The 25,055-nt window shown below is 36.5% G+C and overlaps 3 protein-coding genes across 4 annotated transcripts; all 3 read left to right on the forward strand.

Moving 5' to 3' along the window:
• The first annotated feature begins 169 nt into the window (after positions 1-169).
• On the forward strand, positions 170-7,196 carry sh3bgrl2 (SH3 domain binding glutamate-rich protein like 2). The gene is made up of 4 exons (XM_024291958.2): positions 170-408; positions 3,553-3,738; positions 6,065-6,145; positions 6,373-7,196. Exons 1-4 carry the CDS (start codon positions 364-366, stop codon positions 6,385-6,387), a joined length of 327 nt encoding a protein of 108 aa, XP_024147726.1. The 5' UTR covers positions 170-363; the 3' UTR covers positions 6,388-7,196.
• A 3,872-nt stretch (positions 7,197-11,068) lies between these two features.
• LOC112158296 (scavenger receptor cysteine-rich type 1 protein M130) lies at positions 11,069-22,497 on the forward strand. 2 transcript variants are annotated; one of them, XM_024291576.2, is made up of 18 exons: positions 11,069-11,158; positions 12,469-12,620; positions 12,724-12,795; positions 12,996-13,022; positions 13,117-13,428; positions 15,300-15,590; positions 15,671-15,985; positions 16,053-16,343; positions 16,474-16,788; positions 16,866-17,165; positions 17,822-18,130; positions 18,257-18,571; positions 18,651-18,959; positions 19,045-19,338; positions 19,870-20,205; positions 20,408-20,515; positions 20,626-20,710; positions 21,949-22,497. In XM_024291576.2, exons 3-18 carry the CDS (start codon positions 12,750-12,752, stop codon positions 22,103-22,105), a joined length of 3,810 nt encoding a protein of 1,269 aa, XP_024147344.1. In that variant the 5' UTR covers positions 11,069-11,158; positions 12,469-12,620; positions 12,724-12,749; the 3' UTR covers positions 22,106-22,497. The 2 variants fall into 2 exon arrangements, with proteins under 2 accessions (XP_024147344.1, XP_024147345.1); XM_024291577.2 differs by having other exon boundaries at positions 12,743-12,795.
• A 140-nt stretch (positions 22,498-22,637) lies between these two features.
• zgc:153284 (uncharacterized protein LOC751696 homolog) lies at positions 22,638-25,045 on the forward strand. Its single transcript, XM_024291436.2, has 4 exons — positions 22,638-22,819; positions 22,956-23,010; positions 23,168-23,335; positions 24,346-25,045. The coding sequence occupies exons 1-4, from the start codon at positions 22,791-22,793 to the stop codon at positions 24,406-24,408; spliced, it is 315 nt and encodes a 104-aa protein (XP_024147204.1). The 5' UTR covers positions 22,638-22,790; the 3' UTR covers positions 24,409-25,045.
• Positions 25,046-25,055: the final 10 nt, after the last annotated feature.

Genomic DNA, 25,055 nt, shown 5'->3' on the forward strand with positions numbered 1-25,055 from the left:
ACTATTTATAGATTAATTTTAGTTTAGTTTAGGAAATATTCTAATTTACACCTCTTTAAATGTAAGATCAATTAGATAGGAATGCATTGCTAAACGCAGAGCGCAGCCATTCAGAGTTTTATTTTGAAAGAATTACCGGAACTGTCAAAGTTTCATGTGACGTATGTCGCCTGTGTTTAAAGAGCGTTTTTCAATCTATCACAACACGAGTACACGCGTGTTTAACCCTGTCGCATTTTTAATTTTAGAGGAAGTGTTCTTTCTTTGATGAACTATTGTTGACATTAATTGGTGTCGGAATACTAACACGGTTTAGCGACGATAAACTGTCAATCGACTGACAGAAATTAAATTGGGATTAAAATGGTCATCAGGGTTTACATCGCCTCATCAAGTGGATCTGTCGCGGTGAGTGTTTGCAAACAAACGCGATTAAAATGGTTCAGAATTGCAGGTGATTAAACATTTTGTAAGTCTGTGTCGAATCAGTCAAATAGAAGTCAAACATTTTGTTAGTCTGTGTCGAATCAGTCAAACATAAGTCTGCGTTTCATCAGTACAGGGGCGATGCCCTCACAGCTGCAAAATAACAAAAAAAAATATTTTTTTAAATTAAGCCATGGTCTGAAAAACGCCTTTTCTTATTTATTTTGTCTTACATTTTATATGCAACCTTAAAATCCTTAAATCAAGGCTATAATTGTGTCTGATTCTTTAGTATTTTTATTCATTTAAACGTGTAACTTGAGCTCCATGCTGTACATTGTTTACTTAATAAGAGAAAAAAAAATACATTTAGTTCTCCCTTCTTGTACAAATATTATTTTTAAATACCCTTTATGCATGTGGATCAATTTTCCTGAGAAAATTTCACCAAAGAGCGTGCAAAATACTCAATGTTTACATTTATGCATTGCTGGTTCTTTGTGATTTTTGTCAGAGTTTAAAGAATAACAAAAGTTGATGAGGTCAGTCTATGTTTTAAAGAACTATGTAAACCTGTTGAAGTGTCTCAGCAAATAACTGTCACATGACTTTGAAAGAATCCAGCTGATGTGAGTGCAGTCAGAAAATCCTCAAACAACACTCCTGCACGAATGAGTCAAGAGTTAGATCATATTAACAAATGACTTATAAAGGACATCTGCAGTGTGTTTAGGAAATGAGATATTTTTAACTCTGTGACATATGTTTTAAAAAATGGACAAACTCAGTTAAATACACTATAATCTGGAGTCTTTTTTTTCAATTCTTCTGATTTAAGTTGATAGATAAAGTAAATAAGACACAAATTCAAAGAATAAAAAGGGCAAACCTACCCAAAATAACACTAATAATGTTGTGACCAAATGATGGTTCCATTAAGACTTTAAGCAGATTAGTGGAGCAGAAATTATCAGCACAGAATGGATAGGATGCAAATTAGGTTAACCCCTACTCCTGAGTAAATACATGTGTCATGATGAGTCTCATCATTTTTTAAATGAATAAAGGCTTTATCTCATTGTTTGTGTGTGTTTTTTAAATAATATGACCCAGTAAATAGTGAATGGAGAACTTTATCAAAGCATAATGGCATAATTATGTGGAAAAATGTAAATAATTTTGATTAAAAATACTTTTTAGACTTTAAAAAGTCTAAAAACTGGTATATTCTATTTTCTTGTTTTTTTTGTTTTTTTTTTATTAGTAACAATGTTTGTCTTTGTCTGTCGCCTCTATATGTTTATTTCTCTGCATGACTGAAGGATTATCAGCCTCTTCGTTAATCCCCATAACTGAAAGCCTTCACAAACAATGCAGGAACATGTATGATTTGAGCATTTGGATGTCCTACATTCTGAAAAACGCTCGCACAGACCGGTGAAATCTCTCTCCCTCCATCCATACTCTTGTGGACATAAGAACATGCAGATTTTTTTCAGTCCTGAAACCTTTTATCCACCATCTAAAATATTAAATCATAGAATCTATATTTTAAGATGATATTTCTGTCCAAATAAATTTGTAACATTATTAGTATTTTTTATTTTATTTGACAGCATAAACCCCCAAATTTCATAGAAACCCTGAAAGAACCAAAAGAAGAATTAAATGTATGAAACGAGAGAGTTTCCATTATTTGACATTTAAATAATTTCTTGTAATTCATGTCTTCTTAGATACTAAAATATGAGGTAATGCTCACATCAATAATATTTGTTGAATTCTCATATATTAGGATTATTTTCCGCCTAATTTAATTAATTTTTCTTTAAATTGATCTGGTTTTTAGGATTCTTTTTCATGCAAACATATTAAAAAAAATTATTTTCAATTCAAACTTTTGAGCCAGTATAGTGGAATAAATGTGAAAGATAAAATCTCTGATCTAACAAACAGAATGGGAACAAAATACATTAGGAAACCTTAATAACTTAACAACTTCTCCTGCATCTAATGGATGTCCTAAAGTGGAAGTTTTTTCTTTCTATTTTTAACTTTTAAATGTTTTCTCTTCCACAAAATTCCCAAGCCCCCTGCGTGAGGTTTTAATCACAGAATGTCCTGCAGATCAGGGCTTTGGGGAGCTGTGTCTGCGCCAGATTACAGCTGGCAATGTTGTGTTTATTTCCACGTGGAGCATTTAGAGACGTGCAGTAATATGCAATAATAATAACCTTTAAATGCACCGCTGACATTACCCCGCACTCCATCTCAACTGGGTCAATGTTAAAATCACTGAATTGCTATATTTCTGCTACGTAGAGCAAAAATGGAGCCATCGGGAGTTGGGTTTTGTATTTTGGGTGATTTATTTACTTAATTCATAAAGTAATTATTAAAAATTTGCTTGCAATCTTTTTGAAAATAAATCTATTTTACACATTTGTATTTGTCTGTGTACGAAAGATTTTTTTCAGATATATTTATTTACAAATGTGCACACATACACTTTTCATTTTACATTTTTTCCAAAGTAAAAGAGCGTATTTCTGCTCTCCGTCAACTGCTAAATTATAATTATTTTATTTTGCGATTAATATGTCCTGAACCTTAAAGTATAAATCCCAAATTTTAGACTAAAATGCTTTTATCCAAATAAAAATGTTCCATATATGCCCATAAAAAAAGAAAATTATAACAGTAAAAACGATTTTGACCACATTTAATTATCTTATTGTCATCACTTTTTTTGGGTGTGTCATTTTACCTGTTTATAAATAATGATATCAGCTTTTTGATTCAATCCTAAACTTCTCTATTTCTCTGTAATCTTTTCTAAAACTCATAATGCTCGTAGATATTGCATATTCCACGTCAAATTAATGCATTTATTTACTTAATCTGACCCTTTCTGCTTTATTTCTGAAGTTTATAAGGACTGACCGACCTTATCAACATTTGATGGGTCTTAATGTGACATGTTAGTATTATAGAACTCCTGGTTAAGTTTAGAACAAGATGTAAGTTTTCAGGCAAAACTATTCGAGGTCTTTACATTTTCCCAGAAACTTTATGAAGTTGTTTATACAGAATCGTCGTTATAATTTTTTTTTTGTCTTTATCCAGGTAAAAAAACATCAACAGGCGGTGGTGGGCTTTCTGGAGGCAAACCGGATCAACTTCCAGGAAATAGACATTACCATGCAGGAGGAACAGAGGCTTTGGATGTACTGCAACATCCCCAAGGATAAGCAGCCAGAGAGAGGCAACCCGCTTCCTCCACAGATCTTCAACGATGATCATTACTGCGGTGTATGATGAAGACCAGTTTCTAGTCCAGGGGTCTGCATGCAACCTGCAGCTCCAGATCCACATGTGGCTCTTTTATCTCTCCGTGGTGGCTCTTTGGCCAAACATAAAATAAGTCATGGAGACTGCTGAGTCAGCAGATCCCTGCTAATGGCTGCCTAACAAAAACTACCTAAAATAACAAATAAACAAAGCCAGCAAACTAAGACTACCAAGGTCCAACCCCAAACTAAAATAACAATTGATCAATAGAAAATGAGCCCAAATGTCTCTTTTACTGTGAAAGGTTCTAGTTGTTACAGTTACCCCTAGAAACAAAGGGCATCATTGATGCACATCTGATGAAGGGAAGCATTTGTAAATAAAGCTGATGTACATAAAAGTAACCAGAGGAATAGAAGTTGGTGTTTAGATGATAAACATGTAAAAACGAGAAAAGTAGAACAAAAATGCAGTTTTTGTTTGGATTTTTATGCATGGATTAAAGTCAATGAAGTGTTCTCTGTGAATTCAAAGTTAAATGACCAAATCTACACGACTAAAAGCTTTACCCCGCTCCATCCAAACAACTAAATCAGGTTTTTCAGTCCCAGTTGGATGAAATTAGGGGTATCTCTACAAACATTTGTGAAAGACAGAGCTCAGTGAATTCTACTGTGATAAGGTGTAACCTGAGCATCAAGTCCAGGATTCATGGAATGTGTTTTCATGGCTGGGCAGTTGATCCCAGCCATCACTCCCTGTCATTGGACTCTATAGTCTTTAGGGAACACAGCCATGCACTGTTTTTTCAATCTTCCTTGATAACTGTCTTTATCAGACGTCTGCAGAGCCTGATACAGAGCTGAATCCGGTGTGCTTAAGCAGATTAAAACATGCAGGACCGTGTTCCCTGAGGACCGGAGATGGGAAACGGTACTTTAGAGGGATTCTCCACTTGATGGTTGACGGTTCTGCATCAGGTGTAGATGATACTCCTCTGACTGAGGAGGAGTTATAGTATGGGCTTGTTTTGTTGGAAGAAGGGTTTAATCCTTTTATTCCAAGAAAAAAGTGAAATGTTTCTGCATATCAAGAGATTAATGCTTCCAACTTTGCAGAAAGAGTTTGGGAACCCCCCCACCACTGTGCACTAATGCACAAAGGAAGGTCTATAATGACAAGGAAAAGCCTTTTGGCGTGGAAGAGCTTGTCTTGCCTGTATTTACCTCTGACCTTAACCTGATCCAACACATTCCTAAAGCTTCTGGATAGCCTTCCCAGAAAGCCCTGCAAAAGGGTCGGCCGATGTCCTGAAACCACCAAGAATGGGACGTCAATAAAAGACAAATGAGCAACACACTTTTTTGTTTTACGTTGGTGAATCGAGCAGCTACATCCCTCTAGTTTATGTCCTCATCTGAGATTGCCCACAGCAGAATAATCCTGTAGTAATCCACTTCCATGGATCGGGAAGATTATCTGTCCTGCCTTCAGTTACTCTCGCTGACAGTCCAATGAGGTTCTGCACGGTTTGTCTGAACACATTTTTGTCTGTTTAGAACAGGGGTCGTCAACCTGAGGCTCCGGAGCCACATGTGGCTCTTTGACCCCTTCATCGGGGCTCTTTGGTTGAAGAAAATTGAAATATTTTTCATTTTAAAAAGTAGCATATTTTTCTGACTATGAGGCACATTCATCTAAACAAAGCAGTCAAACTTTATTCAACTAATTTATAAACATTTGAAAAATAGTACGTATCAGTCCACCCGGATTGCAATACCCATAATGCTTTACAGCTTCATAATCGTTCTAAAACCACCAAACTCGAGAATTCAACCACAATTCCCACGCCGGATTATAAAGCGGTCTGTCTCAAGGGTTTAAATTGTACCACATGGCCCGAAAAACACCGTAAAGGTCGCCAATTAGCTCAGAACTAATTCAACATAGTTACGTTTATGAATTCCCACCATAATCTATCAAATAAACTGTAAATAGTCTAATCACAGATGATCTTATGTCTTTTATTTTGAAAGGGAGTCATGTCAAATGTAATAACTGTTTCATATTTAGAAAAAAAAGCTATTTTTCTTGTAAAATTAGTTTTATTCGTGCACAAAAACAATGATTTATTGATTTTTTTTATCATAACAGTAAAACTAACAAATACAAAGGAGTGTCTTATTTTTGTAAGACTTTGTGGCTCTCGTTGAGTTGTGGTTGGTGAGAAATCGACCCGATTGGCTCTTTAAATGTTGAAGGTTTCAGACCCCTGGTTCAGAACAAACATCAAAACATGGATGTCATCCACCCAACATCTCTCTCTTTTTTTGTTGTTTTCCTCTAGGACTATGAAGACTTTTTCCAGTCAAAAGAGAACAACACAGTGTTTGCATTCCTTAGACTCACTCGCCATCACGCAGAAACAGTAAGTCACAATGTTCAAAGCAAAAATAGGGAACAATTCATTTTTGTTTAATGAAAATCAAAGTGGGGATCAAAAAGGAAGTAATAGTTTTTTTTGGTCATCTAAAAAATAAAAACTGTAACTGATATTGTAAAGATTAAGGTGCTATCAGATAGGCTCCAGCCTCATTCATGTTCTATTATGTCTAAGAAATGCAGTCTAAATTTCTTTTTTGTCCTTTTCTCCAGGATTCAGCCACCTAGATCAAGTGGATGATTTATATTTGCCTGGAAACCTTAAAATCTCCATCACTTCCTGTTCCTCATTCTTTGGACAACTTCAGCATTTTTGTTCCCCACATACTCTTGCTTTATGATGCTGCCCACGACTTCCTCTGAATTCTAAAGAAACACTCCGCTTATTTTTCTCAGAGACTTAAACCGACGAGGATCACCTTTAAAATGGCGGTTTGCTATAAACGCTGTGGCCATAGATATTGTTTATTGCACACAGTTTGTAGAAAATAGAAAAAAAAAACCCTTGTTGCAGCAGCTTTTTGCTTCAGTGCCCTTTGGATGCTGATGAATAAGTGGTGGAACAAATAATTGGGTGCATCACACGCGATTACACGATTCCTTGTTTGCGTACAGGTTCCACCATGATTGCTGGGTGTCTGGGTATCAGCTTGCAGTGTTGATAGTAACTGTTAGGCTAAAGACCACCTGACAGAACGAAAGGACTTTGCCGTTATGCTCGCTTGTAAACCTAAGAATCAACAGAATTGCCAGCTTTCACCCTTAATTTGTTGTAATCATACAGTATTTTTCAATGCAGAGACAATTATAGGAAATATTGACCCACAGTTTCTCTTTATCCAATAATTTCCTGTGATGGAAGGCCAGTTCTTTTTTTTTTTTTAATTCAAAATTTGCTACCGTCCGGATCAGAGGCTACAGCTCATTTCATGGTGCTGTTATATATGTTTTACATCTTCACTGCTTTGCCAAATGTCAAAGGCTGCCATATGTTTGATTCTCTGAAAAAAAATAAAATCAGATGGAATTTCTTTGAACTTCTCAGGTTTCTCTATTCCGATGTGGACATTATTCGTATGTTTGCTTCATTGTTGTTTGACCAAGAAAACATTTTGTTTGTTGAACTTAAAAAAATATGTTATTTTTTTAATTTTATAATCTTTTTTTTAAGGTAAACTTTATTTTTTCTTGCAAAAGACTCCTCCAATCTGTGTCATATCTATGTGTTATTCTCCTTTGTGTGAGTTTTCAATGGTGACAAATCTTTTGGAAAGGTGAGGAGCAAAATAGAAGGTACTGAAGAATATTTTTCATAATAAATTGAATTTAAAGCTAAATGTTTACTTTTATTTGCCTCTTTTTTTCTGTCTGACACGTTTTTAATAAAACTGTAAAGGAGAATTTCAACAAATCAAATAAACGTCCTAAATAAAATATTTTTTCAGAACAATAAATTAATGGAAAATTAAATAAATTATATTGTAGAAATTTGTAGTAATACTTTAAAGTAACAACTTTCTGCATTTTAGCGAGGGAACCATAATCCACTCTGCTTTTGAATGATTTTTCCCTCTAATCCACTCTTTAAGATCTGACTTTTTTTTTATTTGTATGTTTTTAATATTTGTAGTGTAAATTTTGATACAAATTTTCAGTTGATTTTTTTCTGCCTTAAGTATACAGAAAGTGCCAGAAAGTCACAGACCAAATCATTATCCTCCCACCACCATGCTTGGTAGTGCTTGGTCTACGTTAAACACTGAAAATGTAAAACTGGATATAGAAGTTCTTAAAATTATATATGAGGCTAATTGATTCACATCATACACATTAACGAAGGTTAATAAGGTAATTTATTTAAGTTACACAAAAAAAACATTCTCCAGACATCCCTGTTGTCTAATCCAAATGTGTGTACACAAGTCCAAAGGCTGTTTGTAAAGTTACTACAGTCGGTCAGAGCATCACGTGTTCAGAGCGTGAGGCTCAAAATTGATTTTTGTTCATGGCTCACAGTAAACAGACGGAGTGTGATGGAGTAACCATAAGGAGATCATTTTCAATGATTCCAACTTTGTAATGAACTGATGTCTGCATTGTTTTTTGACACGACCCTGCTGCTAAACGCCCTCTCACAGCAAATAACATGTTTTCCCATCAGATGATGGTGTGGATGTCACAGCGTGTAATGATTTACAGGAAAAAATCAATATGTGCTTTACTGGGTGTCCTCTACAATCTGTTCTCCTTTATGAGGATAAAATAAACTCTGAGGGACACATTTTAAAAAATTGTGATCTATTTTTATTAATTCAATAGTGTTGCATTTGTTTTCAAGATGTTTAGGTGTTTTGGCAGGAAAAATTTCAAATCCTCATCTGATTTGGTTTGCTTCTACACTAAATCAAAGGTGGACCAAGTGCTGAACCCACAAAAGTCATGCAGCTACAAACCTTCTCAATGTAGAGGGAAAAAACATCCAAACAACCAAAAACGAAGCTAACTGGCCAGTCTTCAAATCTTCAAATATTATTAAGAGCCATCGCGTCATAACTACTTTACATTTGTCTTCAATATATGCTTTTTTGACGCCTCTTACACCTTTTACTCCTCTTGGTTTTACTCTCATTCTTTGGTTTGCTGAATAGTTTGACACTGTTTCTGATCCACACCAGGATTCACTTGCAAGTGGGCTGTACTAGCCAGACCTGGGAGCTTTTCATGCAGGTTTTGCACTAAAGCTATACGTACAGCTGAGGTGCAGTTTATGGCTGTCAAACAAAATTTACCATCAGAGAAACCTTTTTGGAGTGGCTCATCAGCCTTAAGTCAGCCTAAATGGAGCCTGACGTTCTCTTCTTGATTTGGATTGTTTCTCTGTATATATACTTTTAAAAAGGAAAAAAGCTAAATCAGCGGTTTTCCTTATTGTGAAGTAATAATCTGAGAATCATTTCTTTTATTCTGAAACTTTCTTTCTGATTTGACATGTAAAGTTAGCATGTAATGAAATATAAATGTTTAGTTCAATCATTCTCAGTCAGCAGTAATGTCGTTTTTTTGACGTTTTGAAAACTTTTTTTTATCAAAAAGTTAAATGCTGACCGAGGAAATGTGGAAATGTGCAGCTGTAGCCGCATGTGACAGTAAAAACCGTTTTTCTCTGGAGATGGATTGCCAAATCAAGAGTCCTAAAATGCTGAACACACTCAAAATATTGGGAAACAGCATTTGTTATGCAATAGGATAAATTATATATATATTTTTGTTTTTGATGTACAGTGTTTTCTCATTTGTGCAAAAGCTATCAGAGTGAAAATCCGTCCATCCGTTTTCTGAATGCACTGAGTCTCTTTCAGGGTTACAAGGCTGCTGGAGCCTATCCTAGCCACTCTTGGGGAAAAGGTCTGTCACAGGGCAACTCAATCGCACACCCAGGGAGATATTGAAATGTTCACATTTTTCAATTCTTGATATATTTAATATTTTTCTTAACAAAGCAATGCTAGTGCGTTACAGACTCATTCACTCTCTTGTCTGTCGTTGAAGATCCAGAAATGTTACGATGTCTAGAGCCGGAACGTTTGGTGTTTCTGGGCTCACACAGGAGGACTTTTCAGATATAAAATCCCCCATTTTTCCGTTTCTTTTATTTATTTATTTTTTTTAAATTGAAAGATGCTTTAATGGTCAGCTGTTCTAAACAAAAAGCATTTTTGTTAATTTATCCCACAACCACACTGGTGGGAAAACCATTTGTTTGATTGGCTTTGCAGGGTAATAATTTTCTTTTTTTTTTTTTATTGTGCATTCTTAGAAGATTGAAATAAAGTTTTTTATCTTCATATTGATGTGTCGTTGATGTTTTGCAATTATCTTTCCTGCATCCGTATGGGGATTTGGTGCATGTGACTTTTTCCCATCAACCAAAAGGTCCAGATAACCAAGCTGACAATATTCAATCATTAGCTGCACACCTGTAGGTTATATTTCAAGAACCAAAGGTTCTCAACTTTTTCCTACTTATTATGAAAGAATTAATGGCTGTACCAACTGTCTATGTGCAAAAAATGGGCAAATCTGCACAAGGGCTTCACAGAATTTTAAGATTGTCGACCGCCCACTATGTCTTTAGAGTGAAAATGTTCATGAACATTTTTTCTATGGGCATGCTGCAGGCGAAAGGTCTTCACAAACACTAAGTGCCGTTCAAGTGATACCTCCTTGCAGTCTGAAGGTTAGAAATGAGGAGTGTAGTTTGTGTGGACACTCTGCAGGCGTCCTGTGGGGACTGATATGACCTGAACTCATTACACACACTTTGTTAACGACTAGAGTGTGACGTAAGGACATTGTACAACAGCATCACCCATCCGTCATTAATGCTTTAACTTACATTACATAGAAATACTTCACGATTCATGACAATGGTACGTTCCATTTTCACGATGTCACTTACGGTTGCCGGGTCGGGACAACCCAAAACCCTGCAGCATCCGTATGGGGATTTGGTGAATGTGACTAAGACCTATACAATTGCCCAAACATTTTCTTCCTTTTTTTTCCACTTTTTTTAATGCTATTAGATATGCTCTTGATTCCTTAAGATAATTTGTGGCTAATTCTAAAAACAACTCCCATCTCATACATTATGACCCAACAACTCTTTGCTGTAACTCCCAAAGTTACCATTAAATTCCGAGAGTTAAGTAAAGACAAACACAGTAGCATAAGTAATTCACTTTATTAGCATGAATTGTGCTCCAAAAAAAAAAAAATATTGTTTTTGTGAAAGTTTTAGGAGGAAGCAATGACTCACACAGAGAGTTTGGACACACTCAGCATGATAGAATTTTGCAATAGGAAATGTTTTCCATCTTGAACATCAGGTTAAAGTAAAAGGAAATAACTTTTGTGCAAAGTTCAGTGTCTCTAAAACAGACCAGTGATTGCTCATCTCCTCTGCCCATTGAACGCTGCATCAAGTCCTTTTTTCCAGGTGAGAAAAATACTTTTATTTGATTAACGTTTAGCTCAAATTTGTTTGACAACAGCAACAGCAAAAACTCTGCATATAATACTTTGCATTTTTTTATTTCTTTAATAGAATACATCATGTCTATGTAGAAGTACATACATAATGTAGATTATTTAAATTTGTATAAATCATAATAATATAATTTAAACACATGAGCGTGCTCTCAAGTATACAACCCATTTGTTCAGTTTCTTTGCCTTTATCGGCCAGTAACCTCTAAATTGTTTTTCGTCTACATTGTAACAAAAGGAATAATTTGTGCTTTTTTTTTTCAAATCAATGGATACCTGTACATTGTATGAGTCTAGTTCTTAACCTGCTCCAGAGTTTAGTCCCACACTGACACCAACATTTTTTCTTTGCCAAATTTGGTAGCACTGATGACAAATATTGTACATATCCACATTACATTCTAATATACGCTTAGAATTTTTTAACAATTGAAATTATTTTGATAGTTTATATAGTAGTTTGATAGTTTGATAGTATCTTAAGTTTTGTTTACTGCTCACTTTTGCTTTGTTTAATCTCAAAGAAATCTTTGATTTCCAACCATATTTTGAAGATATGAGTCATTATTTACCTAATAAGTAAATTCTCTAAATTTGCTATGTATTAAAGGTAATTAACAGTTTTGAATTTCATTTAAAAGTGCTCAAATTTAACGTTCAAAGAGCCCGAAAAACAAAAAACTTCAGTTTTCATTAAAAAAAAAATAGATATATGTTGAACAATAGGTTTCCTAGAACTGATCCTTGTGGGACACCACAAACAATCTCTATGGGATTTATTTTAGGTTCACCCAACTTGACAAACCTTTTCTTTAATTATGTATTTAAAATTAAAAATGTGTATTTTTTTACAGCATTTTCTAAACTTTTTTAGTTGTCATGACATACAAAGAGACAAAACAAAAAAATGTTTTAATTCTTGTCAGAACAGAAACAAGTATTTTAGTATTAAAGAAGTGTCATGATGTACAGATTGAAGGGGCTGGAATTTTTTTTAGATTAGAAGGTCACAGATCAAGTTCAACTCTTAACATTTTCGAGTAAACAACGTGACCTAATTACCCAACTGATTTTTTTGTTCCCAAATCCCAGTTAAAATAAAATAAAACAAAAAACTATTCTGTTGATGGTGAAGTAATGCTGCATATTTTGAATTGTGTTTTTGTAGAGTGTCGTATCAATGTTAGTACTTTGTAAAATTTCAAAAGTTCTCCTCCATGCTGTCTTTAATGATTGATGAAAATGTCAACATGTGTGCAGTTTGCGGTCCAGGTCCAGGCGGCAGCTTTGATTCAGAACAATTCCTGGATTTGGAGATGGGGCTTCTTCCATGTTTCGGATAGTTCTGACACAATAATGATATTTTAATTCTGAAGAATTTAAAAACTTGTCAACACCGTGGACTTCTGAAGGTGAGAAGGCAGCAAGATTTCCACTTTGAACTAAATTTTTAAACATAAGGGAAGACATTTTGAAATATAACCTCATTTTCACTTTTTTTTTTTTAATAATTAGAATTTGTCCTGCTTTTAAGGCCCAATATGACTTCAATCTTTGTGAAAGATGTTGCTTTTCTCTTACTTACAGGTGAGGTTTTAATTTTTTTTTCTCTTAATATTTACACCCCAGAATACCTTAACTTAAAAGTAGAATTGGTTAAAATGTTGGAAATGGTTTGTGTACTCTTAAAGCATCCTTTCATAGCTAAAAATGATACAAAACCAGACTTTGTTTACCTTTTTGACATAAAAAAGCTAAATTTAAGTCCTAACATCATTTTTTTGTAGGTTTGTTGAATCTACTACCTCCTACCGGTGAGCTTTTTGAGAAAATACGCACTTTCTTTCAAACAATTAAATACTTCCATGTCATTACTTAGTTCATGGTGACTCAACGTTTCATTTATAGACTGTGATAAAATTCGGTTGGTTGGGCCTTCACGTTGCTCCGGCAGAGTGGAGATCTTCCACGAGTCCAGCTGGGGAACGGTGTGCGACGACCACTGGAGCATCACCAATGCTGATGTGGTGTGTCGAGAGTTAAACTGCGGCACGGTTCTGGAGGCCAAGAAATCTGCCTTCTTTGGCGAAGGCAAGAATGAGATCTGGCTGGATGATGTGCAGTGTACCGGGTCTGAGGCCTCCATCATGAAGTGTCCGCACAAGCCCATTGGGGTAAATAACTGCGGCCACGGAGAAGATGCTGGAGTCGTCTGTGCAGGTGAACTGAAATTTGATCTTTTTGCTTGCTTTTATTTTCATTTTTGCTTAAATTTGATTTGAATGTTGCTTATCTCTTATCTTGGGTTATCTCTTTCTACAGTCCAAAAACATGCTTATAATCAGTATCCCTAAATTGCCCCGAGGTGTGAGGCCCTGCAACAGATTGGCAACCTTCAGGGTATACCTACCCAACAGTAGCTGAGTTGGCTCCAGCAATCCCAAAACACTAGAAGGAACTCAGTAGATTCTAAAGATAGTTATTGCACTTCCAGTAGAGCTGGGCGGATCAATCCAAACAATTGATAGTATCGATCTCAAGTTGGTATCTGTATCACTGATATTTCCACTCCTGTTTAAAACTTTTCTGTATCTGCAAAAATGACCCTGCTTTTAATAAACTAGTTTCCATTTAATTTAAATTATTGTCCTAATTCTGTTTTTATGTTTATCTAGTAATTAAAAAAAGGGAAACTTCCAAAAAAACATTTGGAGTGATTAAACACAAATGAGATTTTAAGATTCATGTCAACATTTACGAAAAATATCGATATTGGTATCGATATTAGTATCGATATCGGCGATATTGACCAGTATCAGATCAGTATCGCCCAGCCCTAATTTCCAGTGGTTTTGTGCAAATTCTACTCTAATCTAATTATAACACTCCCCTTGAATGTTTTCAAGTTAAAGGTCAGAATTGTAGGAACTCCCACTACATGTATGAATTTAGTAGAAATATAAGCCATCAATGGCTGCCGCAATCTTTGTAAGGATAATTTAGGGGGAAAAAAACTTGTTTGGCTGCAAATTAGTCAAAGAGTTCCAGGTTGCAGAGGAATTAGAACACAAAATGTAACAATAATAGGATACAAAAAAACGTTTTTTAATTGATGCAAAATCTCTGCATCAAGTTTGAACTATAAGTATTGTGCAGGAGTTTAGTGATTCTGTTAATGAGTAAACAAAAGCAGATAGACTTAGGGATCAGTGGAATGGTAAACAGAGAATGAAGCAGATGTTGAAAGAAACACTTTGATGAGTCATCTCTGTTTCCTTGAAGTCAGAAGATCTGAGATTAAATTGTCAACATTTGATGAACCTTTCAAGCAGGGAAAGCATCCAGAACAAGCCCCGAATAACAATGCAGGGAGAGTTTAAAATAAAGCTATTAGATAACTTTATGGCACAAAGTTACTGTGTTGGTAGAAGTAGACAAAAAGAGAACCACAGAGTAGATAGTTTTTTGTTTTTTTTGACAATTTCAATTTGATAAAATGTTTATAGGTATGGGTTAAGAATATCAATTTGAGCAAGAAATGTATGAGTCTTAAAGATCTTTTGATACAAGAACACTGTAACAGACAGGTAGACAGCTGGATCCACAATCAGCAGGTTAATTAGATCAGACAGGAACTAAGCACAGTTAAAAATCCACAAAGCTAAATCAGAGTCAGACGGGCAGAGGTCAATCACAAGCATGGGAGTTGTCAGGGTACAGGCGATGTTCAGGGGAGGGGAGGGAATCAGAGAATCAGCAGGGTCAGAAACGGAAGATCAGGTCCAGAATGAAACGCTCAGTAATGCAGGCAGGGTGGCATAAAACAATACTTTGCACTGGGTGAGGCTCTGTGCAGGCCTTTAGTGTCATGCAGTTGACAGAGTCAAGTTGTGCCGCATCCAGAAACATTGTGCTGGGGTTGCTGGAAGATGAAATGCATTCAGTACTCTTGAGACGATTCCCGCCGGTGGCCAGTGGAAGAGACAGAGCGCTGACTCCTTACAAACACATGAACATTCAGATATATAACAGCCACAAACGCAAATCTGATTTGGGTAATCATTTTTCTCCCTACATTATTTTTCTGTCAGACAATGTGCGGGTGGTCAACGGAAGCAACCGTTGCAACGGCAGGGTGGAGGTGTATCAGGATGGCCACTGGAAGCGAGTGTGCAGCAGCGACTGGGGCAAGGAGGAGGCCGAAGTGGTGTGCCAAGAAATCAAATGTGGCACACCCTTGCTGACTTCGATGCAAAATTATGGCGAAGCGCAAGGCCTGCAGGGGATCAAAACTACCTGTGTTGGAAATGAAACATCAATCACAAGCTGCCAACTTCAAGAATTTAAAGAGAGTTGTGTTGATGCTACTGTTTTCTGTACCAGTGAGTATCGTCTTCACAATAGTACATCTCTTTTGCCTCCATCTTGGATGGATAAAGAGATTTTTGTCTTTACCTGACAGACAGCAAACAAATACGACTCATCAATGGGACTAATCGCTGCTCAGGCCGAGTGGAGGTGTATTATGAAGGACAGTGGGGAACCGTTTGCGATGACAAATGGGGGATGCAGGAAGCAACTGTTGCATGCCGAGAAATGAACTGTGGCAATGCGATTATGATCAAGTCCAAAGCCTTTTTTGGCAGAGGTTCTGACACTGTCTGGATGGATGATGTTGAATGCCTTGGTCAAGAGAAGTCCCTTGCTGACTGTCCACACAGGGGTTTTGGAGAACACGACTGTGACCACAATGAAGATGCTGGTGTCGTGTGCTCAGGTAACAAATGTTCCATTTGATGCTCAGATAGAAATCTCCCATGTGTCTGAATTTGTTTGACTTGCAGAAACACTGCGACTCATCAATGGGACTGACAGATGCTCTGGCAGGGTGGAGGTGTACAAAGATGGCAAATGGGGAAAAGTTTGTAATAATAACTGGAGCAAGAAAGAAGCCTCAATTGTGTGTAAGGAACTTGGTTGCGGCACCCCAAAGAAACATGATGAAACTCTCAGCTTTGGTGATAGCTTCCTGAGAGGGTTCATCAGCAGGTGCTCTGATGATATGACTTCCATCAGCCAGTGTACGCTGGAAGAACACGTAGGGAGATGTGACGGTGCCACTGTGGAGTGTACTGGTAAGTACACAAACTCCAATCTGTAACAGTAGTGGACACATCCACAATTGCCAGAGTTGTGAATAATTTTAGGGTTGACAATAATTTTAATGTGAAATAAACTTAGTGTCACTGTTTGGTCCGCCTTTAGGTAATCCATCAATTAGACTGGTGAATGGTACTGACCAGTGCTCGGGGAGAGTGGAGATCCTACATGACGGCCAGTGGGGAACCGTGTGTGACGATGAGTGGGACATCAGGGATGCTCAGGTGGTGTGCAGGGAAATGAACTGTGGAACTGCTCTGACAGTCAAAAGATCAGCTTTCTATGGTCAAGGCCAAGGAGAAATCTGGCTTGATGACATGAACTGTAAAGGTAATGAGACCTCCCTCTTGCATTGTCAACGCCCCTCATTTGGAGAAAACAACTGCGGCCACGGTGAAGATGCTGGAGTAACCTGTTCAGGTATTTCCACATTTTTTACTAGATATCTTAAAATATGTAAGACCGTTGTACTGACTTCTCCCAAATTTGACTTTTAGCCACCATTAGGCTCTTAAATGGAACTAACCAGTGCTCAGGCAGGGTGGAGGTCAACAATGGTGGTCACTGGGCACCGGCGTACAGTGTCAATTTTGGAATGAATGAAGCTGCTGTGGTGTGCCGAGAGATGAACTGTGGAGATCCTGTCAGGGTGTCGACAGCATTCGGTCAAAGTGACGATCTACGAGGCTTTAAGATCTCATGCGGGGGTAGGGAGGGGTCTCTTACACAGTGCTCATTGAGAGACTATGTCCGGAACAGAAATGATCGCATTCAGGAGGTATCTGTTGAATGTTCTGGTAAGTAATTTGCATCTATTTTTATCTTTAGATAAGAGTCCATTTTGAAGATTCAGTTAATCTAAGCTGAAAAGTTGTATTTTTTTCTTATTTATCACAGAAAATTTATTAAGAGACAATGTAAAAATGATTTTGTTTTGTTATAGTAAAGGTGCATACTCTCCAAATATTTCTATGTGTGTGGAGCAAGTCCGTCCCCACTTCCCATCACCCATCTGTATACATGCCCCTTTACATGTACTTTTCAAGAATGATATGAAAATGACCAGCAGGTGGCAGTAGTTTTCTCCTATTCCACTGCTTAACAGGAAGTATGAAAATTAGCATCAATTGCTAATAAAGGTTTCTCTCAGTGTAGATTACAGCATAAAAATCCCTAAAATAAACACTTTTTAGGGATTTTTGACATTATTGTTTAAATTCCAACATATGGATCAAATTTGAGGGTTTTTTTTTTTTACTTGGGAACTAAAAGACACAAGCTTCAGGATCCTAAAATGTTGAAATAAATCAATTTATCTAAAATAATATGGGCATATTTATAAAGAATAACTTACAAATATCACAGTACAATGAGAGCAAGCAGACAAAAAAGCAAAAAATAGTTTATTGTGTCACATTCAAACTTCATAAATAACTTTAAATTGTATTTTCAGGTAATGTGAAGTTGGTTAACGGTCCTCATCCTTGCTCTGGACGAGTTGAGTTTTACAACAACGGTCAATGGGGGACTATTTGTGGGGAATCCTGGGACCTCTCTGATGCATCGGTGGTGTGCAAACAGCTGGACTGTGGGAGAGCTCATAAAATTTCAACAATGACTGAGTATGGCCTCGGGTCGGGACACACTTACACTCATCGACTTGAATGCAATGGAAGGGAGTCGACTCTTAGCCAGTGCTCGCAGAGACCCATTGAGCCTCAAACTTGCAATGCCACCTCAGTTGCTGGTGTCGCCTGCACAGGTATGATGAAAGACTTATATTATAAGATTCTTGGGATTTCGTTTGATTTGGTTTTCTCCCCTGAAGTTTGTGCAGCGACGCCACAGTTTGAATCTGATCACATGCTATATGTTTCTGCCTTCACAGCAAGTCTGGAGGTCCGACTGCTGAATGGTAAGGATGAGTGCTCTGGAACGGTGGTAGTTCGGAATGGTGAGACTTGGCACACAGTGTGTGACACAGACTGGACCCAAAGCAAAGCCAACGTGGTGTGCGAGTTGCTGGAATGTGGGGATGCTTTAACCGCCCCTGGTGCTGCCAGTTTTGGCCAGGGCAATGGGACAGTGGTGGAGGCGAGTGATTCATGTTTTGACAACGTGACATCTCTCAAGCAATGCTCACTTCAAGGATTCAGAGCATCAACCTGTGGGCACGAACATGATGCTGGTGTTTTCTGTGCAGGTAAAGCCATAAAACTTCACTCTGTTTGTGTTTTGGAAATGCTTGAATCCTAATCTGCGTTTGCTCCTTACCTGGGCAGCCCGCTTGCAGCTGGTCGGCGGCTCCAGCCAGTGCTCCGGTAGATTGGAGGTCTTCTATAAAGGGCAGTGGGGGACTGTGTGTGATGACGACTGGGAAATGAGCAGCGCTGACATGGTGTGCAAGCAGCTTGGTTGTGGTCATGCGGTTTCTGCCCCCACTGGCGCACACTTTGGAAGAGGGTCCGGTCCAATATGGCTGGACAACGTGGTCTGCACCGGAGAAGAGTCTGCACTCACTCACTGTACTCATAATGGCTTTGGAATAAACAACTGTGGACATGGGGAGGATGCTGGTGTCATCTGTTTAGGTAAGAGAGCTGACTCATTTTGGTTTATAATTCAATTTCATTTGTACCTTTTCATGAAACAAATATCTATATTGTACATTTTTAGGTGCTTTACAGAAACCCCAGATTGCTATACACCCCGGTCCAGAGGTGGGCTGGGGGGAAAAAGTGGAAATCACTTGCACTGTGGAATCGGAGCACATGGGTGGGACGTTTTTCCTGAAAAACACTCAGGGAACATTTTCAAAGGAGAAATACTCTGAGCACGAAGCTGCAACTTTCACCTTCCCTTCTGCTGACTTCAGCTTGAAGGGGTCTTACTTCTGTGAATATCATAAGAAACTGCCTGACCAAATTATTTATTATCCTCAGGGAAATCCAGCGGACATCTCCATCACAGGTACACAACTTAGATATTTAAATGTTGAGCGAAAGTAAATCAGAACTGAAAATAACCAACTTTAGTTTTCGGCTGGTTGTAAAATAATTTAATAAAACTTTCAAAATAAATAAAAAAATATGGTGTGTTCCAAAAGGGTATTTGTCAAAGGATTGCCCATGTACAGCAGAATTACACACCCACAGCCTTGTTAATTCCCATGAAGTTCCATTTTTATTAAATTTTTCTCTGCTAAGCATTGCTAAAGTTTATGGCAAATTATGACTCTTCCACCGCCGTGCATGTGCAGTTGTTTTTAGTTGTGATTGGCTTTCTTTAATTCCAACTATGTACAATACAGAAAAAACATAATTTCAAAAAGGTTGTTTATCAAAATTCTGTCAAATTTAGTTATTAGTTTTAGAAATTTGTGCAGAATTTTCCAATTTTACTTTTCTGCTTATGTTTTTATTTTCAAATTAAAGTACAAAAAAAAAAAAAAAAAAAAGCTAACTTTGTTGTGCTTGTGATGATCTTCCGTTTTGTCTCCAGTAAAACTAGATAAGCCCCACATCTCTCTATCATCTCCTCACGTCATGGTGATGTACAGCCCTCAGAAAATCTCCATCCCCAAAGGCAGCTACTTCGTCATCAGCTGCTCCACTTCTTCTAGATACGCAAACGGCGTCTTCTCTCTGAGGAACGTCAAAACGAACACTTCTGAAGTGAAAATAGCTGAAAGCCACACCTTCTTCTCCATGGCGTCCTTTGAATTCCCTGAGGTGGATCTACTACACCAAGGAGAGTATTCCTGTGTTTATGGGATTAACATCTCCGCCCACTCCTTCTGTTCCCTTCCATCAAAAACTCTTCAAGTCAATATTGTTGGTAAGACATAAAAAGCATTCTTTTAAAGGTTTTTATGCAGTTGGATCTTTAACCAACCTTCTTTTTAGAACATTATATTATTATTTTGTTATTCATTAAAAAGGCTACAAAATTATCAATATCACTTGGACTGAGAAAGATTGGGTCAATTTGAGCCTAAATATACAGACTTGATGGAATAACTTGATCTGAACTTCCACAGCAACGAAGTCCTCTTCAGTCGTGGCAGCAGTTGTGAGTGTTTTACTTGTGTTGCTCTTCCTGGTGGGGGTCGGTTTCGTGGTTTGGAGAAAGAAATGGCGAGGCGCAGGTAAAGTTTTATAATGGTCGCACAACATGCTTTATTATTTTAAGCCCTGATTTCGGATTTTAATGAGTTGAAGAAGATAAAGTTTCTTCTTCTTCTTTTTTTTTCTTTAGGTGTCATGGTTCAGTTTAGCAAACGGTTTGGAGAAGCTGTGAAACAAGACCAGGAAGACAGAAGCAATGGGGGATTAGATCAAAGGTTTTTCCAAAAAAAAAAAAAAGAATAAAAAAAATCAGATGTTTGTTTTTTCTTACTTAAATATTTGCTTTGTTTTACCGTTTCTATAACCGTTTCTTCAAGGAGCAATTTTTCTCTTCTGATCCCTTAAAGAACCATTTCAATAAAAATTCAGTTTAGAGGGTTTTCTTGATAACAAAGGACATGCATAAATAATTTATTTTTTTTAAATCCTTGTGAATCAGGAGCAGATGAAAAAATGAAAAAAATTAAATTAACTACTTCCACTCTGCAGAAACAATGCTTTAAAAAATTAAATTTTTTTTATTTAGGCTCAAAACATCATTATTAAAAGGAACGCGTTTACAATAAATCAACTATAGATCGGAGTGGAACTTTAAATTAGCAATTTCTTTAAAACATCACTTGCTGATAAATAAAAAAGTCAACACATTACGGATACATTTTTAAATATGTATTCTATATAACAACTTTCTCCCATTTTATTTGATTTTACTTAATATATTGTGCTGTTTTATATATCTTTGTTAATGCACCACACAGGTTGTGTGAACTTCTGACATTCATGTCCACTGAGTTCACATTTTAGTTCAAACAAACGATTGGGAAAGTCTAGAATGGCGAAAAGTTGATCCTTTCCGGCAGGTTTCCCAGAATGCCTCACATCAAAGTATAGGTTTCCAGTACTGAGTGCTTTTTTGAAGATTGTTTCTTAAAATGTGTTTCTCTAAAAAGGTTTCTTGAAAAACTAAAAGAGCAATGGAAATTGATATTTTATGTTAATCGAGTCTTACTGCATGATTTCTGCATTTAATATTCAGTCTAGTTGCCACATAGTTAACCCCTGGAGAATATCCACATTCATTTTTTGGCAAAAGTAAGTAAAAATTAAGATTACAAAGTTGAAAAAGCATGAGGAAATTTTTATTTGTCGCTGTTTGTGAAAATGAAAAAAATTAACAAGTTTTGTCGTTGCTAATTTAGCAAAAGCAGTAAAATCTTGCCTCATTGTTAATTAAAAAAAGCAAAAATGTTTACTAGACATGGATATCTCAGCAGTCACCTCAATCCTCAAGCCTTATTGAAATAGAGACACTCAAATTCTCTCGTGATTATTCCAAATTAATTTAGATTCTTCTTTTCCACTCTTGGAGCTGTTCCTCCCTCTTTCTGAAAAGTGTTTGTATGTTCTCCTTTGCTGACGACTTACTAATGATCTCCTTGTGGATTTTCTTCAGAGAGCGCACCAACCAGCTGTATGACAAGAGTCTACCAAGTCACAGTGGAGGAGACGCCAACGCCACTGCTGAGTTGGATAATGCCGCCGAGAGAGTCCCTGAAGACCTGGCAGGGAGGGTGTGTTACGAACTTGAACCTCTGGTCGATTCCTTATGAATTTAGACAATAATTCTGACGTAACATAAAGCTGGAAATCAGCAGAGTTGACGTTTTTTTTTTTTGTGTGTGTTTCTTCATCCAATCATCTCATGCTGTAAAAAAAATTGTAAACTTCCTAATTTTTCTGTTTTTTTTTTTTGTTTTTTATGTGAGAACCTGACAGCTATGGTTTTTGTAGAAGGATGTGAAGAAGGATCAGACAAAAGATTAACTTTGTATTCTTAAAATAAGTATGCATTTAAAAGCTGATCGATACATTTGTATTTTCCTAAAACACCTTCCATTCAGACGTGTTGATGGGCTCAAAGACATTTATTAGACAATCCACTTTTATTCAACTTAAGCAGAAAAATAAAGAGAAATTGGGTTTTTAAATCTCTTATTAAGACAAAAAAAATCTGATTTCCTCTGCTGTATTTTAAAATTATGTTACTATTTGAGAAAACACAATAAAATAAGACATAAAACAAATACTTATTGTGTTGTTTTATTTATAAGGTGTCACATGTTGGATAAGCTATTCAAACTACTAAATGGCTTCACCAAATCTGCTGCATTAAAACACTTCCTAAAAACAGTTCTGTTTCTATCCTGAAAAAAACAAACAAATAAAAAAAACCAATGTGTGTGTGTGTGTTTGAGTGTGTGCTTTCACAATTGACACAGGCATGCCACAACTGGAATGAGGAATGGGTGTGTTCATGCAGGCAGGTAAGCTTTGTTCAAACCTGCTCACCTTGTCTGCTGCTTCAGAAGTCCAGCACTTGCATTCAGGATCCTAGAACCCTTCCTCGTCTGGTTATAATTCTTAATTCTGCATTCGCCTTGTCTGGGTTGGAACTGTCAGAGCCGGAGCTATGTCGGTGGTCGTGTTTTACTCCAGTGTGAGCGGATCTTTGGAGGTAAAGTAGGCTTTGTTTTTGGACTTTCCTGTATGTTTGATGGATATAACTTTAATAGATTTTGTTTCTTTGGAACTTTGTTCCAGTAGTTTATGATGTAAATCCAAGTATGTTCCAAGCCAAAACACCTAAACATGAAGTCATTTCTTCTTTTTAGGTGAAAAAGCGCCAAGAGAGGATCATGTCTGTGCTAAGTTCCAAGAAAATCAAATACAGAGCCGTCGACATCACGCAGAATCCTGAAGATAAGGATTTAATGAGGAAAATAGCTAACAACCCAAAAGCACTCCCTCCTCAAATCGCCAATGAATCCACTTACTGTGGAGTAAGTGTTACACAGGAACGAGGAGTGATGATTCTGTCATTTTCAATGGATACGGAGAAAAGTTTTGGTGTAAACAATCTGGGAGCTTGCAAAATACAAGAAAAACGTGGCAGAATTGGGTGTGGACATTAAACACTATTGACAGTGAGACACACCTTCAGTCTGGCTTGAGAGGCATCTCTTCAGTTCTGACGACTGAACCAAAAAGGAGAAACACATTTAAATATATTTATTCTAACTACAGGGAAACATGACATTGGATTTGCACACGGTTTTGTTACAACAATCATGTAATAAAAATGCGCCAAATAATGCACTTTTGTACCAACAAATATCCGCCTATTGCACAAATACAATTTTGACTATTTTACTGCTTTTTAAGCAAAAAAAAAAAAAGAAAATAAGATCTGCAGACCTCAGCGGCAGGTGATATTTCTGCACTTGAACTCATATCTGGAAAATCTACCAAAAAACAGCACTTTGAGTTAAAAAAAGAGGTAAATAAATCTAACATAAAGAGGGCAAATATCCTTAATTTGAAAAAAAAAATCACAAAAATGAATAAGATTCCACCCATTCATTTGAGAAAATGCATTTAAAGCAGAAAGACTTTTTGAGCCACAATATTTTAGCATTTGAACAAGAGGGTGGGGCAGTAGATGAATAGACAAGGAAGTATCTAAGTGATATAATCCAGAAAAGTGAGTTCCCTTTCCCTCCAATGTGACTCAGAAAGTTCTGTCTGCAGCCATATATTTTTTTAAAACGACACTCAGTATTTAAAAAGAGAAGAAAATACTATTTATAGATATTAAAACTAGCCCATCATTGTTGTCTTGGGCTCAAATGTGGACACAAAAACAAGATAGACAGAAAATTTTAAAAAATGCATTAAGGTGAATGATTAAAATTTCTAAAAAGAAGATTCTTTATTATTCAACATGTAAATATTTTCCTCTCTTTGTGTTTCACTCCTATGTTCTGATTAACCTATCTTCTCTTTCTTCCAGGATTACGAAGCATTTGAGAATGCCATTGAAGTGGAACAGTTAGAAGAATTCCTAAAACTTTGAAGTATTGATCACTAATGCCTGCTGTGGTGATGGAATAAGCTGTTTCTTTTGATGAGAGATGTTTCATTTTTGTTCGATTCAAATAAAAAATTAAAAAGGAGAACAATGCTTACATATAATCAAGTCTCATCTCATCTGAAATATTCTGGTTGTTAAAAGGAAATAATTGGTTAAAATCTTTGAAATAAATATATTGAAAAGTTGGAATGAATGTGGTATTGTTTTTTTTTTCTTTCTTTATATCTGTCTTTCCCATGAAAACAAAGTGACTGTCCTCCCACAAGTATAACTTAATTTGCTATCTTAAAGACAATTGTTATCTATCAAATAATAAAAAAAAATATTGACACAATTGTGTCTTTTTAATGGCAACCAACCACTGTTGCCCAAATTCTACTTCTTCCAGGATGCATAATGAATACAAATAAAGAAGAAGCTCAAATGTAAAAGACATGCAATTTCAATTTGAACAAAAAGTACATGCAGTTAGAACTACACACTTGTGAAAAGTTTGTCTAATTTTAGGCAGGTATCATTATAAGTGATTTTAAAAACAAAAACTTTTAGAAAAGAAGCATAAACTGAGATAATGTAAGATAGTTTCATTTGACTTTTATATAGACAGTGATTTCTCCCCCTTATTACCT

This window comes from Oryzias melastigma, linkage group LG24 (assembly GCF_002922805.2).
Source record: "Oryzias melastigma strain HK-1 linkage group LG24, ASM292280v2, whole genome shotgun sequence".
Classification (NCBI taxonomy): Eukaryota; Metazoa; Chordata; class Actinopteri; order Beloniformes; family Adrianichthyidae; genus Oryzias; species Oryzias melastigma.